Source organism: Caretta caretta, chromosome 20 (genome assembly GCF_965140235.1).
Source record: "Caretta caretta isolate rCarCar2 chromosome 20, rCarCar1.hap1, whole genome shotgun sequence".
In the NCBI taxonomy this organism is placed as follows: Eukaryota; Metazoa; Chordata; order Testudines; family Cheloniidae; genus Caretta; species Caretta caretta.
The window spans coordinates 13,764,061-13,777,487 of record NC_134225.1 but is presented as its reverse complement, the minus strand read 5'-3'; the positions used below and the strand labels follow the sequence as shown (position 1 = coordinate 13,777,487).

Sequence of the window (13,427 nt, the reverse complement as noted above, 5' to 3'; positions counted from 1 at the left end):
TGAGTGGATGTTTTTTTTTGCAGAGAACTATCCACAAAGACTCCAGGATCTCTTTCTTGAGTGGTAACAGCTAATTTAGACCTACCATTTTATATATATCCTTCGGATTATGTTTTGCAATGTGCATTACTTGAAATTCAATGTTGATAAATGCAATCTGCCATTTTGTTGCCCAGTCACCAAGTTTTGTGAGATCCCTTTGTAACTCTTCGCAGTCTGCTTTGGACTTAACGATCTTGAGTAGTTTTGTATCATCTGCAAATTTGCCACCTGTTTACCCCTTTTCCCAGATCGTTTATTAATATCTTGAACAGTACTGGGTCCAAAATGTAAATTTCTCCCTTACACCCTTTTTCCTGCCACAGACTATCCAGGCGATAGTCTATTTGATTTCACTGACACCTGGCTGAAGTGTCAGTTTGCCTTTTGCCTCTGAGGAACTGGTTTTTGGCTGCTTTTCAGACTTTGGAACATGTCTCAGTACTATCATACAGTAGAATCTTTTACATACAATGTTGCCACACATATTTTACCAGGATAATAATAAGCAGCAAATTATGAGTTTTCAAATGACACCTCACAAGGCATATTTTGTGCATAATTTATCATAGTCTTGTAAAAGGGGTGAACATAAGGATACAGACTGTCACATCTGTGTTCTAATCCTGCTTCTAGCACTGACTTAGAATAATAGAATCATAGAAGATTAGGGTTGGAAGAGACCTCAGGAGGTCATCTAGTCCAATCCCCTGCTCAAAGCAGGACCAACCCCAACTAAATCATCCCAGCCAGGGCTTTGTAAAGCCTGACCTTAAAAACCTCTAAGGATGGAGATTCCACCACCTCCCTAGGTAACCCATTCCAGTGCTTCACCACTCTCCTAGTGAAACAGTGTTTCCTAATATCCAACCTAGACCTCTCCCACTGCAACTTGAGACCATTGCTCCTTGTTCTCTCATCTGCCATCACTGAGAACAGCCTAGCTCCATCCTCTTTGGAATCCCCCTTCAGGTAGTTGAAGGCTGCTATCAAATCCCGCCTCACTCTTCTCTTCTGCAGACTAAATAAGCCCAGTTCCCTCAGCCTCTCCTCATAAGTTGTGCCTCAGACCCCTAATCATTTTTGTTGTCCTCCGCTGGACTCTCTCCAATTTGTCCACATCCTTTCTAGAGTGGGGACCCCAAAACTGGACACAATACTCCAGATGTGGCCTCATCAGTGCTGAATAGAGGGGAATAATCACTTCCCTCGATCTGCTGGCAATGCTCCTACTAATGCAGCCCAATATGCCATTAGCCTTCTTGGCAAAAAGGGCACACTGTTGACTCATACCCAGCTTCTCCACTGGCTTCTCCACAGCCAGATCCTTTTCTGCAGAACTACTGCATAGCCAGTAGGTCCCCAGCCTGTAGCACTGCATGGGATTCTTCCATTCTAAGTGCAGGACCCTGCACTTGTCCTTGTTGAACCTCATCAGATTTCTTTTGGCCCAATCCTCCTATTTGTCTAGGTCCCTCTGGATCCTATCCCTACCCTCCAGTGTATCTGCCTCTCTCCCCAGCTTAGTGTCATCCATGAACTTGCTGAAGGTGCAATCCAAGCCATCCTCCCTGGTCTTTAATGAAGATGTTGAACAAAACCATACTATGTTACCTTGGGGTCTCTTACTTCAACTGCATAATGGGAAACAAGGAAATCAGTTTACCACATTGAGGTGCTATGGTATCAAAATAAAGCATTGCTGATGGATACTGTGGTGATGCACACCAGAGAGAGGCCTAAGAGCCTCACAAACACAAATTTAACATTACCAGTGATGGAACCAATGCTTTCACTGATTTTCCCACAGTAACGGTCAGATCTTTTTGCTCATTAGGGTGTCCGATGACTTATCCATCTAACATCTACTCTCTGGCTCCCAAATTAACTAATATTTGCTTATGTTAAACTGTATCTGCTGGCCCAACCACCTTCACTATCCACATCTAGATACTATAGAACCCTCAATTCCTACTCGCATCCTGGGCTCAGAAATTGAGTGGGCAGAAGAAGTTTCCAACTCCGAGTTGCTGAACCTTGAGTTGACATCTTGCAAAAGAATCCCACTAGTGAGCAAAAGCGAGAAGTACAAGCAGAAAGCAAATAAGAAGAGTTCTTTTGGATGTGAGGAGCCAGATTCTGATTTCATTTGTGTCAATGGATTATCTACAATGGATTTACTCTGTCTTTACACCAGTGTAACAAATCAGAATTTAATAGAGGGCACAAATATACTGGTGTAAACTTGAAAAATAAAAGGCAAATTTGGCTTTACCAAGATAGCAGCACACATCAGGGATCGAACTCAAATCCATGGTTAGCTTCCAGACCAATAATCAGCCCGCCATCTGTACTAGATGAAAGTGATCAGAGAATAGCAGAGGCTGTTCCTGGAATTCTCAGAAACACAGAACCTTTGTTCTGTTCTTTGAAACTGAAAGACACTGCCGTCTGAGTAAGCTTTTAGATTTGAGTGCTTTAGTTATTCTTCCTGGGAGCTCTTGAGAAGTCCTCATCCTATCGCCGCTCAGCGCTGAACTTGGCAGAAGCCACTTCCAATCCAGAGCAATCCACAAAACACCAAACGCCTTCTATGAATCATCATCATGCTAAGATTATAGAATGCTTTACAGAGTGATTTGTAAACTTTGGGCTCAGGAAACAAGCACTGAGTGGTGGGATCACATCGTCATGCAAGTCTGGGCTGCGGCGCAAGCACACGAGATTGAGAGCTGCCCTGACGGTGGAGAAGCGGGTGGCTATTGCAGTCTGGAAGCTGGCAACTCCGGACAGCTACCAGTCACTAACCAGTTTGGAGTGGGAAAGTCGACCGCTGGAATCGGATTGATGCAAGTTTGCAGGGCCATTAATCGCATCCTGCTCAGAAGAACCGTGACTCTGGGCAATGTGGGTGACATTGTGGCTGGCTTTGCACAATGGGTTTCCTTATCTGCGGAGGGGTGATAGATGGGACGCACATTCCAATTCTGGCACCAGACCACCTCGTCTCAGAGTACATAAATCGGAAGGGGTATTTCTCTATGGTTCTCCAGGCGCTTGTGGATCACTGTGGGTGTTTCATGGACATTAACGCAGGCTGGTCCGGAAAGGTGCATGACACACGCATTTTCTGGAACACTGGCCTGTTTAGGAAGCTGCAAGCTGGGACTTTTTCCCCAGACCAGAAGATCACCGTAGGGGAAGTCGAAATGCCCATTGTGATCCTTGGACACCCCGCTTACCCTTTAATGCCGTGTCTCATGAAACGCTACACAGGGAGCCTTGATGGCAGCAAGGAGCAACAGGCAGAGTCGGTGCAGAATGCATCCGATGAAGTGAGCTGTAGCTCACGAAAGCTTATGCTCAAATAAATTTGTTAATCTCTAAGGTACCACAAGTATTCCTTTTCTTTTTTCAGAATGACTGTTGAGTGTGCTGTTGGCCGTTTAAAGGGCCACTGGTGCTGTCTGTATGGGAAGCTGGACCTGGCCGTTATAGCTGTGTGCTGTACCCTCCATAACATTTGTGAAGGGAAGGGTGAAAGCTTCACTCAGGCATGGACCTCAGAGGTTCAACACCTGGAGGCTGAATTTGAACAGCCAGAGACCAGCGTATTAGAGGGGCCCAGCGCGGGGCTGTAAGGATTAGGGATGCCTTGAGGGAGCAATTTGATGCTGAAAGCCACCAGTAATGTTTGGTGCCCTGCATCTGTGTTTGCTATGTACGATGCACTGACTTGCAGTGCCTGTTGCTTTCCTGGGCTATGGTATCTTTTACTTAATGCAATAAAGAACGTTTTCAAAGCCAAAACAGTCATTTATTGAAAAGAAACACAACTGCTTGGGAAACAGAAAGGGCATGACACATCTGTGCTACGTGGGAGGAGGGAAGGGGGGTGGGGAACGGGACAATCACAGATTTGCATATGTCCTGTTATCATACTCAGCTTTCCTGTCTGGAGTGCCGTAGAATGAGTGCTGCTCTTCAGGCTGGCTAACATGCGTGGTGATGTGGGTTGAGTGCAGTGGGTAAGGGTTGTAGTTTGCAAGGCTGGGTGGTGAAGCTACAGGCATTGGAGGCAGCTGGTGGAGATAAGAACCCGGATGTTGGGGAAAGTGGGTTGGCAGTGACATGGGGGCACAAGGGAAAGAGTTTTGGGACAACGGCTGCAGGGGATGGGCAGGTGCGGATGTGCTCCGTCTGCATTGCTATGAGCGCCTGTATCAACTCCGCTTGGCGCTCCATGATGCTTAGCAGCTGCTCCGTGCTTTGGTGCCGGTGATCCGCATTCTGCTGATGAAGCCTCCTTTCATCTCCCGCCACTCCTGTACTTTTTGATTTTCATTAAGGGACTGCTGCATGACTTCATGCAGCAGGTCCTCTGCGTCTTTGCGGACGCTTCCTGATTCTTTGAAATCTTTCAGCAGTTGATAACAAGGATGGCTGGGATCTCAAGGTTGCATCTGTAAAGCCAAAATGCAACACTTAACAGAGGCAGCATTGTTCACACCAGACAGAGCAATGATTTGGCCGTACTTAAAGACAAATAGAGTGTACATAATAGCAGAAACTGCCCGACCCAAAGCGAGCGAACATAATCCACAGGAGCCCCAAAATGATGAGTAAGCACAGGGGCAAGGGGGACTGATTGTTTCATAGCCATACTGTCCTCTGGGGTTCTGTGCCTTGGGAAGAGCCAACAGCTGTAGGGGGCCCCTATAGTGAACACTGTCCCCACATTTTCCACAGGATGAATTCGTCCTGGAAGATATCTTGCTGCTAAGGGTGACCTGGGAAGCAAGGGAGGGTCTTCTACTACAATGTGGCTTCCACCCTGGCCCTTATGCAGATTGCCTGTGTGCAGCAGTGGTCTGCCCGCCCATCATGGCACAGTGGCATGGACATGTTAGCCTTAATCATAGAATCTCAGGGTTGGAAGGGCCCTCAGGAGGTCATCTAGTCCAACCCCCTGCTCAAAGCAGGACCAATCCCCAATTTTTGCCCCAGATCCCTAAATGGCCCCCTCAAGGATTGAACTCACAAACTTGGGTTTAGCAGGCTGATGCTCAAACCACGGAGCTATCCCATGTATACTGGGACAAGGAGCACAGTAGCTCTGCCAAGGAACCTGCGCAAGCGGATTGCCCAGCTTCTGCATCAGACCTTTGAAGACATCCCTGAGGCCAATTACCGCGGTGTGAGAGAGCACATCAATGCCCTGTTCCGCATCTAGGCATGCATGCAGCCCTAACCCTGCAACCCTCCTTGCCCCAAGGGCCCGCACCGAACAACTACCTTCCCAAAATAAAAGCCACTTACCAGGCACCTCCTCTGCGGTTTGTTCTTGCCCAAGCACTATCCGCTGCGACTGGCTACCTTCCTCCTGGCTTGAAAACAGCTCCTGGGTGCATGAATCTAGGGATGCCGGGCTGTCCCCCTCCTCCTCAGCACCTTCGTTCCCGCTCTCCTCCTCCTGCCTTGTTGAACTCTGTGCTGCTATGGCCTCTGAAGTGTCCACGGTGGTCTTTGGAGTGGAAGTGGGGTCGTCCCCAAGTATCGCGCCCAGCTCTTTGTAGAAACGGCAGGTCGTGGGGGCAGCATCAGAGCGGTGGTTTGCCTCTCACGCTTTGTGGTAGGCATTCTGCAGCTCCTTCACTTTAACCCTGCACTGCTGTGCGTCCCGGTCATGGCCCCTTTCCATCATGTCCCTTGATATCTGCCCGAAGGTATCGTAATTCCTATGGCTGGAGTGCAGCTGGGACTGGACAGCTTCTTCCCTGCAAACTCTAGCTTGCCAGCAAGTTAAAGAGTATGGGCTGGATGAATGGACTGTAAGGTGGATAGAAAGCTGGCTAGATCATCGGGTTGTGATCAATGGCTCCATGTCTAGTTGGCAGCCAGTGTCAAGCGGAGTGCCCCAAGCGTCGGTCCTGGGACCGGTTTTGTTCAATATCTTCATTAATGATCTGGAGAATGGCGTGGATTGCACCCTCAGCAAGTTTGCAGATGACACTAAACTGGGACGAGTGGTAGATATGCTGGAGGGGAGGGATAAGATACAGAGGGACCTACACAAATTAGAGGATTGGGCCAAAAGAAATCTGATGAGGTTCAATAAGGACAAGTGCAGAGTCCTGCACTTAGGACGGAAGAATCCATGCACTGCTACAGACTAGGGACTGAGTGCTAGGCAGCAGTTCTACAGAAGAGGACCTAGAGGTTACATTTGTCGAGAAGCTGGATATGAGTCAACAGTGTGCCCTTGTTGTCACGAAGGCTAACAGCATATTGGGCTGCATTAGTAGGAGCATTGCCAGCAGATCGAGGGAAGTGATTATTCCCCTCTATTCGGCATTGGTGAGGCCTCATCTGGAGTACTGTGTCCAGTTTTGGGCCCCACACTACAAGAAGGATGTGGAAAAATTGGAAAGAGTCCAGCAGAGGGCAACAAAATTGATTAGGGGGCTGGAGCACATGACTTACAAGGAGAGGCTGAGGGAACTGGGCTTATTTAGTCTGCAGAAGAGAAGAGTGAGGCGGGATTTGATAGCAGCCTTCAACTACCTGAAAGGGGGTTCCAAAGAGGATGGATTTAGACTGTCCTCAGTGGTACTAGATGACAGAACAAGGAGCAATGGTCTCAAGTTGCAGTGGGGGAGGTCTAGGTTGGATATTAGGAAACACTGTTTCACTAGGAGAGTGGTGAAGCACTGGAATGGGTTACCTAGGGAGGTGGTGGAATCTCCATCCTTAGAGGTTTTTAAGGTCAGGCTTGACAAACCCCTAGCTGGGATGATTTAGTTGTGGATTGGTCCTGCTTTGAGCAGGGGATTGGACTAGATGACCTCCTGAGGGTCCCTTCCAACCCTGATATTCTACGATTCTATGAGGTCCAGCACCTCGCCATTGCTCCACACTGGGGACTGTCTGTTGCGTGGAGGCATGGTCACCTGGAAAGATGCATTGAGAGCACTCCACGCCTTGCTGAGCAAACAGGAAGGGGAATTTCAAAATTCCCAGAAAATGTAACGGGCGTGTCTGATGGTTGGTCACCTGAGTGCAGGGCAGTAGAGTTCAAAGTGAAGACCAGAGTGGCTAGAACAGGCATTGTGGGACACTTCTGGAGGCTGATCAGAGCGCATTAATAGACCAGGGCGTCCACACTGGTGCCGCGGTGGTCCAGCCGGGGCACAGCAAGTGTTATACTTCTTGTGGAGGTGGATTATCAGGGGCGTTCCAGCCGCGGAGTCCGGGCGCTCTACGTGCCTTGCCAGTGTGGACACCTCAGGAGTTAGGGTGCCAGGGGCTGACTTAATGCACTCTAACTTGCAAGTGTAGCCAAGCTCTTAGAGTTAGGCATGTGTTTAAGTGCTGGATTAGGGGCATTGTGGATAAGGCTAGGGAAGCAACAGGAAGAGAAGAGTCAGTGATGACTTCAGTGGAGGCAGTGCTGAGCTGCAGAAGGAGCAAGAAAGAAGAATGCTTGGGCTTAAGGCAGCAGCAGAGATGAGACAAATTTAGGAAAATGAACAAGCAGCATAAAGCAAGACAGACACAGAGTGATTTCAACCAAAAAATCAAAGCAAAGCCTGCCCAAACTTTGGGGAACAAACCCGTCCTTACCTGAACCCTGGGATCATTTTTGCAAAGCCAATCACTTTCTGTATGCTGTAGCTGACGAGGTCAGCCAGGTGAGGTAGCATGGTGAGGTGCGAGAGGTTAATATCCATGGAAGGGCTTTCGTCAGACTCCTCGTTCAGTGCCATGTTGGAGAACATTCTGTGCTCTACAGACTCTGTGGAGTGGAAAGAGGTTGATATTTATCTTGGCTGCACGGTTTCCCCATGATAGGAAGTTTGTTCTTCAGGATAAAAATCAACCAAGAGGAGAGAGTGTCAAAATAAATAACTGCACAACCACAACATTTGTATCCCAGTCCATGGGCACCATGTGCACCTTGCCCTTAGGGGACTTAGGCTAGGGAATATTTTAGTAAAAATGAGAGAGAGGAAGAGTATGCAACAATCTGTGTTTGAGTGAGCTGACTCATGCTACAGGGATTTTAAAGCTGTCCTTGGAAAAGGAGCCTTGAGGAGCCACTGCAGCACAATTAGGAGAATTTTGGAATCAAAGCAACACTAAAGCTCTGTTTATTTTGAAAATCTGCATCGCATTCACCCACATCTCTCACCTGGCACCATTACCATCTGCCTTCAAGCAGTCTATATCCCCGCCTTGCCTAGTAACTCACATCACCCCATACCCAGGCACCAATATCCCCTGTGTTATAATCCCCCTGCTCCCTGATACCACCCCTACAACTATTTACCCCTAGCCAGTCTTCTGCTCCCTGCTCTTCCCTCATCCCGTTCCCCAGCTGTTTACCTATTTGCTATCCTCTCCCTACTTACCCCCACAGCTCCCTCCTGTTAAACAAAGCCATATGCCTACAGCAAACCCCTCCCAGTGAGGCCTCTATGGGTTCCTCTCCATCCAGTCTCCACGTAAAGCAAACCCCCTCTTATGGTTGTCTCCTGCTCTCTGTAGCATCCCAATCAGCCACCCCTCCTCTGAGCCAGGTTCTCTCTTGCTCTCTAAAATCTGCAGAACCACTGGACTGGCGTAGCACGGAGCAGAAATGTCACAAAGGTATTTGCTTGAGGGTTTGCTAAGGTGATACCTTGTAGAGCAGCTGTCCTCTGCCATTACCTATTCCCTCCCAGCCACACAACCCTCCAGGCAGAAGAGTTGCTTCAGGTTTGGCGCAAGAGGGGATGCCTCTGATGCATCAAATGTGGAATTAGGCCATGATCCAACAAAACATTTAACACGCTTAACTTTAAACACACGAGCACTCACCCTGGACTATGCACATGCTTACTGTTAGGTATGTATTTAAGTGTTTGGCAGGGTTGTGGGGGAAGGGGTTGCATTTCTTAAACAAAGATCATGAAGACTCAGAAATGACAAACTGTCAAAATAACCGTTATTTAAAAACCCCACAGATTGCTTAAATCCCTACTCTGACTTATCCATGTGACTATCATTTGTAGGGGAGAAAGCCAATACCACGTATAATACCTGGAGAACAGCTGAAGGTATCTGAAGACTCTTCCGATGAGGAGCCATGCGTAAGGACCGATGATGATCTAGTTATTCTTTTGCTTGAGTTGGCTCTCACAGGAGGCTGGAACAGAATGCAGGAACTGATTATACCTCTGAGAAAGTGGGTTGACAAAGGAACACTGCATTTTTCTTTATTCTCTGTGTCCTCCCAGGTAGAGGGGCGCACTTCTTAAACATTGTCCTGGCCAAGGATAAGGGTACAATCCAGTGGACTATAGGATTTTGGAGGAGAATTTCCAAAAGTGCTCAGTGTTGGCCTACCTCTGCTTCCATTAATTTTGATGGGAGCAGAGCTGGACTGGTGCTGAGTGTTTTTGGAAACTTCACCTTGGTCTTTCCTATCTCTATTAGATTGCTCAGGTCATTCCTGGCTGACGCTGGACTTCTTCCTATGATACCCTGTCCAACGAGTAAAATATCATCAGGTTTTCCTCCACCACCACCATCATGGGAAAGAGCAGATTAGTCAATTGTTCCTGGGATGGTAAGTTGTCATGACAATGTTGCAAGGCTGATTTAGAAGTATTTTAAAATTGACTAACCAATAGCTTCTACCATGTGTCCTCTTTTGCACTGGGACATTACTTTTTAATTCTGTTTTGTTGTGTATCTTCTGGGTTTAAGACACATTAAATATAATTCTATAATTAAAATTACCTAGTGATTGTGTTAAAGGTCTCAAAACTAACAGGGCAGATACATTAGGAATATTAGTAACTTAGGTTTTTCTTCTAATTTTAAGCTACTAGTGTTCCACTTCCTGGCCCAGATCCTTGGTTGTGTGAATCAGCCTATCAATGAAGCTAAGTTGATTTACATCAGCTGGGATCAGGCCTGCCATATTTAACCAGATCATCCAGCACATACTCAGGTTTTGAATATTAGTTTTCCGATCACTATTGATCTAAGAAAATAGTCAGCTACTCATTAATTTCCAGCTTATTAAAAAAAATACTGTATCCGAGGCAGAGAAAGGTTTTATGCAATTGCTGCATGTTTGAATCTTGTGTTCCAGAGTCCTTGCATACCACTGAGGAATTTGACTAATTCAATACACATGTAGGCTCTGATTTGACCTATAGTACTTCTCTCATGGATGGCAACTGGAATGGATTCATACATTTTAAGGTCAGAGCTTAGGGGGATCATTGGGATCTAGTCTGATCTACATAACACCAACCACAGAGAACTTCACCCAGTAATTTCTGATTCAAGCCCACAGCTTCTGTTAGAGCTATAGCAAGTCACCCATTTTTTCATGTTCTGTGTATATATAAATCTCCTCACTGTATTTTCCACTGAATGCATCCGATGAAGTGAGCTGTAGCTCACGAAAGCTTATGCTCAAATAAATTGGTTAGTCTCTAAGGTACCACAAGTACTCCTTTTCTTTTTGTGAATACAGACTAACACGGCTGCTACTCTGAAACCTGTCTTTTAGAAAGACATCCAGTCTTGATTTAAAGCCTTCCAGTGATTGACAGCTGCCACTGTCATTTGTGGCAAGATTCTGAGCCCCAATTATATAAACAGAATGACATTTTGGGAGAACAGCACATGGGCACTTTCACTGATAGTCAGTGAGTGCCCTAAGATCACACGTTCTGAACCTGGGGGAGCCATAAACAAGATTCAGGGCATCATGACCACCTTTCTTCCCCATATGACTAGTTAGGAGGAAGATTGCAAAACTTTACATTGTAACACTGGGTCATGGTATGGAAGAGGTAGAGACTACTACTTAGCTTATCTATCAGAATTTTGGCACAGCCTTCTACCACCACCAGAGGTCCTCCTAGTAACAGCAAATGGGAAGTCTTCGCATGAAAGCTAAGGGAGAGAAAGCAGGTCCTGGAACATACCCGGAACTGGGTGAAGTCAGAATAGGTTGGGTCATAAGTTTTGCGATGGGCCTCGAGAAGAATGTCAACGACTCTCTGTTGCTCCTCCGATAATTTGGGCTTCATGCTCTCTTTGAGAGCCTCCTCTTCCTTCCTCTTCGTTATCATCTCTCTCTTCCTCTGGACCTCCTCATCTGTCAGAATGACTGTTTACAAACATGTGGCAAGGGGAAGAGAATGAACAAGAGTCAAAAATCAACATCCTGGAATTATCTACAAATACTTAGAAACTGGGTAAAACCAAAAGTCATTGTAGAAGATGTCTCAAAAGTGAGCTCCAGAGTAAATACCCTGTCCCTTTTGTATTGCTACTTAATAATTAAACCTGTATTTTCTCCCTCTTGTTTTAAATCTGCTGAATTAGCAGGTCACTGCTTCCTGCTGCTATTTAAATCCTGATTTAGCAATGTCACATCTCCCATAATTCTAGAGAAGCATTTGATCCAGTGTTAGATAGAATGAGAAAGAGAGAGGTGAGGAATTTTGGCATCACCATACATGTTCTAGACCCCAGCCTTGCAGCTTGTTGCATGTGGGTGAACTTCTGTGGAGAGCCCTAAAAAAGTCTGCAGACTGCCTTGCTCAGACCCAAAGAGCTCAGTGTAAGATCAACAGCTAGTCTCCCTTACCAAAAGATATCACCTCACCCACCTTGTCTCTTTGCTCACTCAAGGTCTAGATCCTGCAGTTGATATTAAGAACATAAGAACAGCCATACTGGGTCAGAACAATGGCCCAGTATCCTGTCTTCTGAAAATGTCAGTGCCAGATACTTCAGAGGAAATGAACAGAACAGTGCAATTTCAAGTGATCCATCTCAGTCATCCAGTCCCAGCTCCTGGCAGTTGGAAGTTTAGGGACACCTGGAGCCTGGGATGCATCCCTGACCATCTTGGCTAATAGCCATTGATGGCCCTAGCCTTAATTAACTTATCTTTTTGGAACCAAGTTATAATTTTGGCCTTCACAACATTCCATGGAAGTGAGTTCCACATGTTGACCATGTGTTGTGTAAACAGAAGTACTTCCTTTTGTTTCAGAGTAGCAGCCGTGTTAGTCTGTATTGGTAAAAAGAAAAGGAGGACTCGTGGCACCTTAGAGACTAACCAATTTATTTGAGCGTAAGCTTTCGTGAGCTACAGCTCGCTTCATCGGATGCTACTCTGAAACCTGTCTAGTAGAATGGGTAATCTCCTACTTCAGGGAATTTTGAGCAGGGGAGGAAGTATCAGATTGAAAATTCTTTGTGTGTGCTGAATGCCCCTCTTGATCATACGAGAATTTAGTCTGTAACTCTACAATTCCTACATTCTAAACTAAAATGCATGAAAGTTCAAGAGGTCATCAAACGGGAAAAAGCCCAAGGTGTCCAGGGATCTAGATGAGGAGTCTTTCGAAGAGCTGATTGCACACACTCTTTACATCCTAAAATTTAGGAAGATGCCGTGTGTACGAAAGACGAACTAGAGCTCTTTTTGCAAGTCTTCATTCTGGTTCTCGCATTTTTAGAAGACAGCAACAAACTGCTCCACATTCTTGTGAAGTTAACATTTTCAATTAAAGGAATTGTTAAAGGAAAAAAGTGACAAACTGAAAGTACAGTAAATCTTTTTTGCACGTACAATGCAAGTTTTTCCCATTTCTTTATCCCCACCCCTAAAATGTCTCATCAGGTTTCACTTCTGTGCTTTATTGCACCATCAAAACTCCTGAAGAGAATTCTAGATTTGTAATTAAAATGCTCCATGCATTACTCTGAACAGCGTACATTCCACAGACATGGTAGAATGCAAAAGGCAGATTCTCAATCCCTCTTTGAAAACACTGACAATTTACAGGTTCATGGTCAGGAAGGGTTTGCATTACACTCTGTAGATACTGTTGTTGAGAAGTGGCAGCATTTCCTTCTCTGATTGCATAGATTAATTTGGGCAAGTGTGCACAGTTCAGTTACAGTACACATAGCAATATTTGTGCAGCAAAAGCTACCTGAATCTGCTATGAACACAAGCTATGCCCTGCTCACAATTAAACTTATTATTAGTAAACATCAGCAGTTTTCATGGGATTTTTTTTTAAATGAACATATAGTATAGGCTTAAAACTCACTAATCAGAATGTGGAGGGTTCCTAAAGGACCAAGCAGACTCATCTCTATAAACTCAGGCCTTGATTCAGCAAGGCAGTAAGCACATGCTTAGCTTTAAGCACATCTTTTAGCGAGACCTATGCATGAGCTGAAGCAATTTGTTGAATTGGGGCCTTTGTACAGATCAGGATTCTGCACTCTGAATGAACAGTCACAGCTGTTTTGGCAAACAAAAGTCAATCACCATTTTCTCTAATCACTGGTCTTTAAAC

At 45.8% G+C, this 13,427-nt stretch overlaps 1 protein-coding gene across 4 annotated transcripts in view; it reads right to left on the bottom strand.

Annotated features, from left to right (window-relative positions):
* Nucleotides 1-13,427, bottom strand: part of VDR (vitamin D receptor) — a 128,395-nt gene that overhangs the window by 11,521 nt on the left and 103,447 nt on the right. For all 4 annotated transcript variants that reach the window (XM_075121454.1, XM_048831816.2, XM_075121453.1 and 1 more), the window contains 3 exons: nt 11,028-11,212; nt 9,121-9,226; nt 7,663-7,834 (listed from right to left, as the gene is read on the bottom strand). In XM_075121454.1, the coding sequence (XP_074977555.1) occupies nt 7,663-7,834; nt 9,121-9,226; nt 11,028-11,212 (463 nt within the window). The remainder of the gene's footprint in view (nt 1-7,662; nt 7,835-9,120; nt 9,227-11,027; nt 11,213-13,427) is intronic.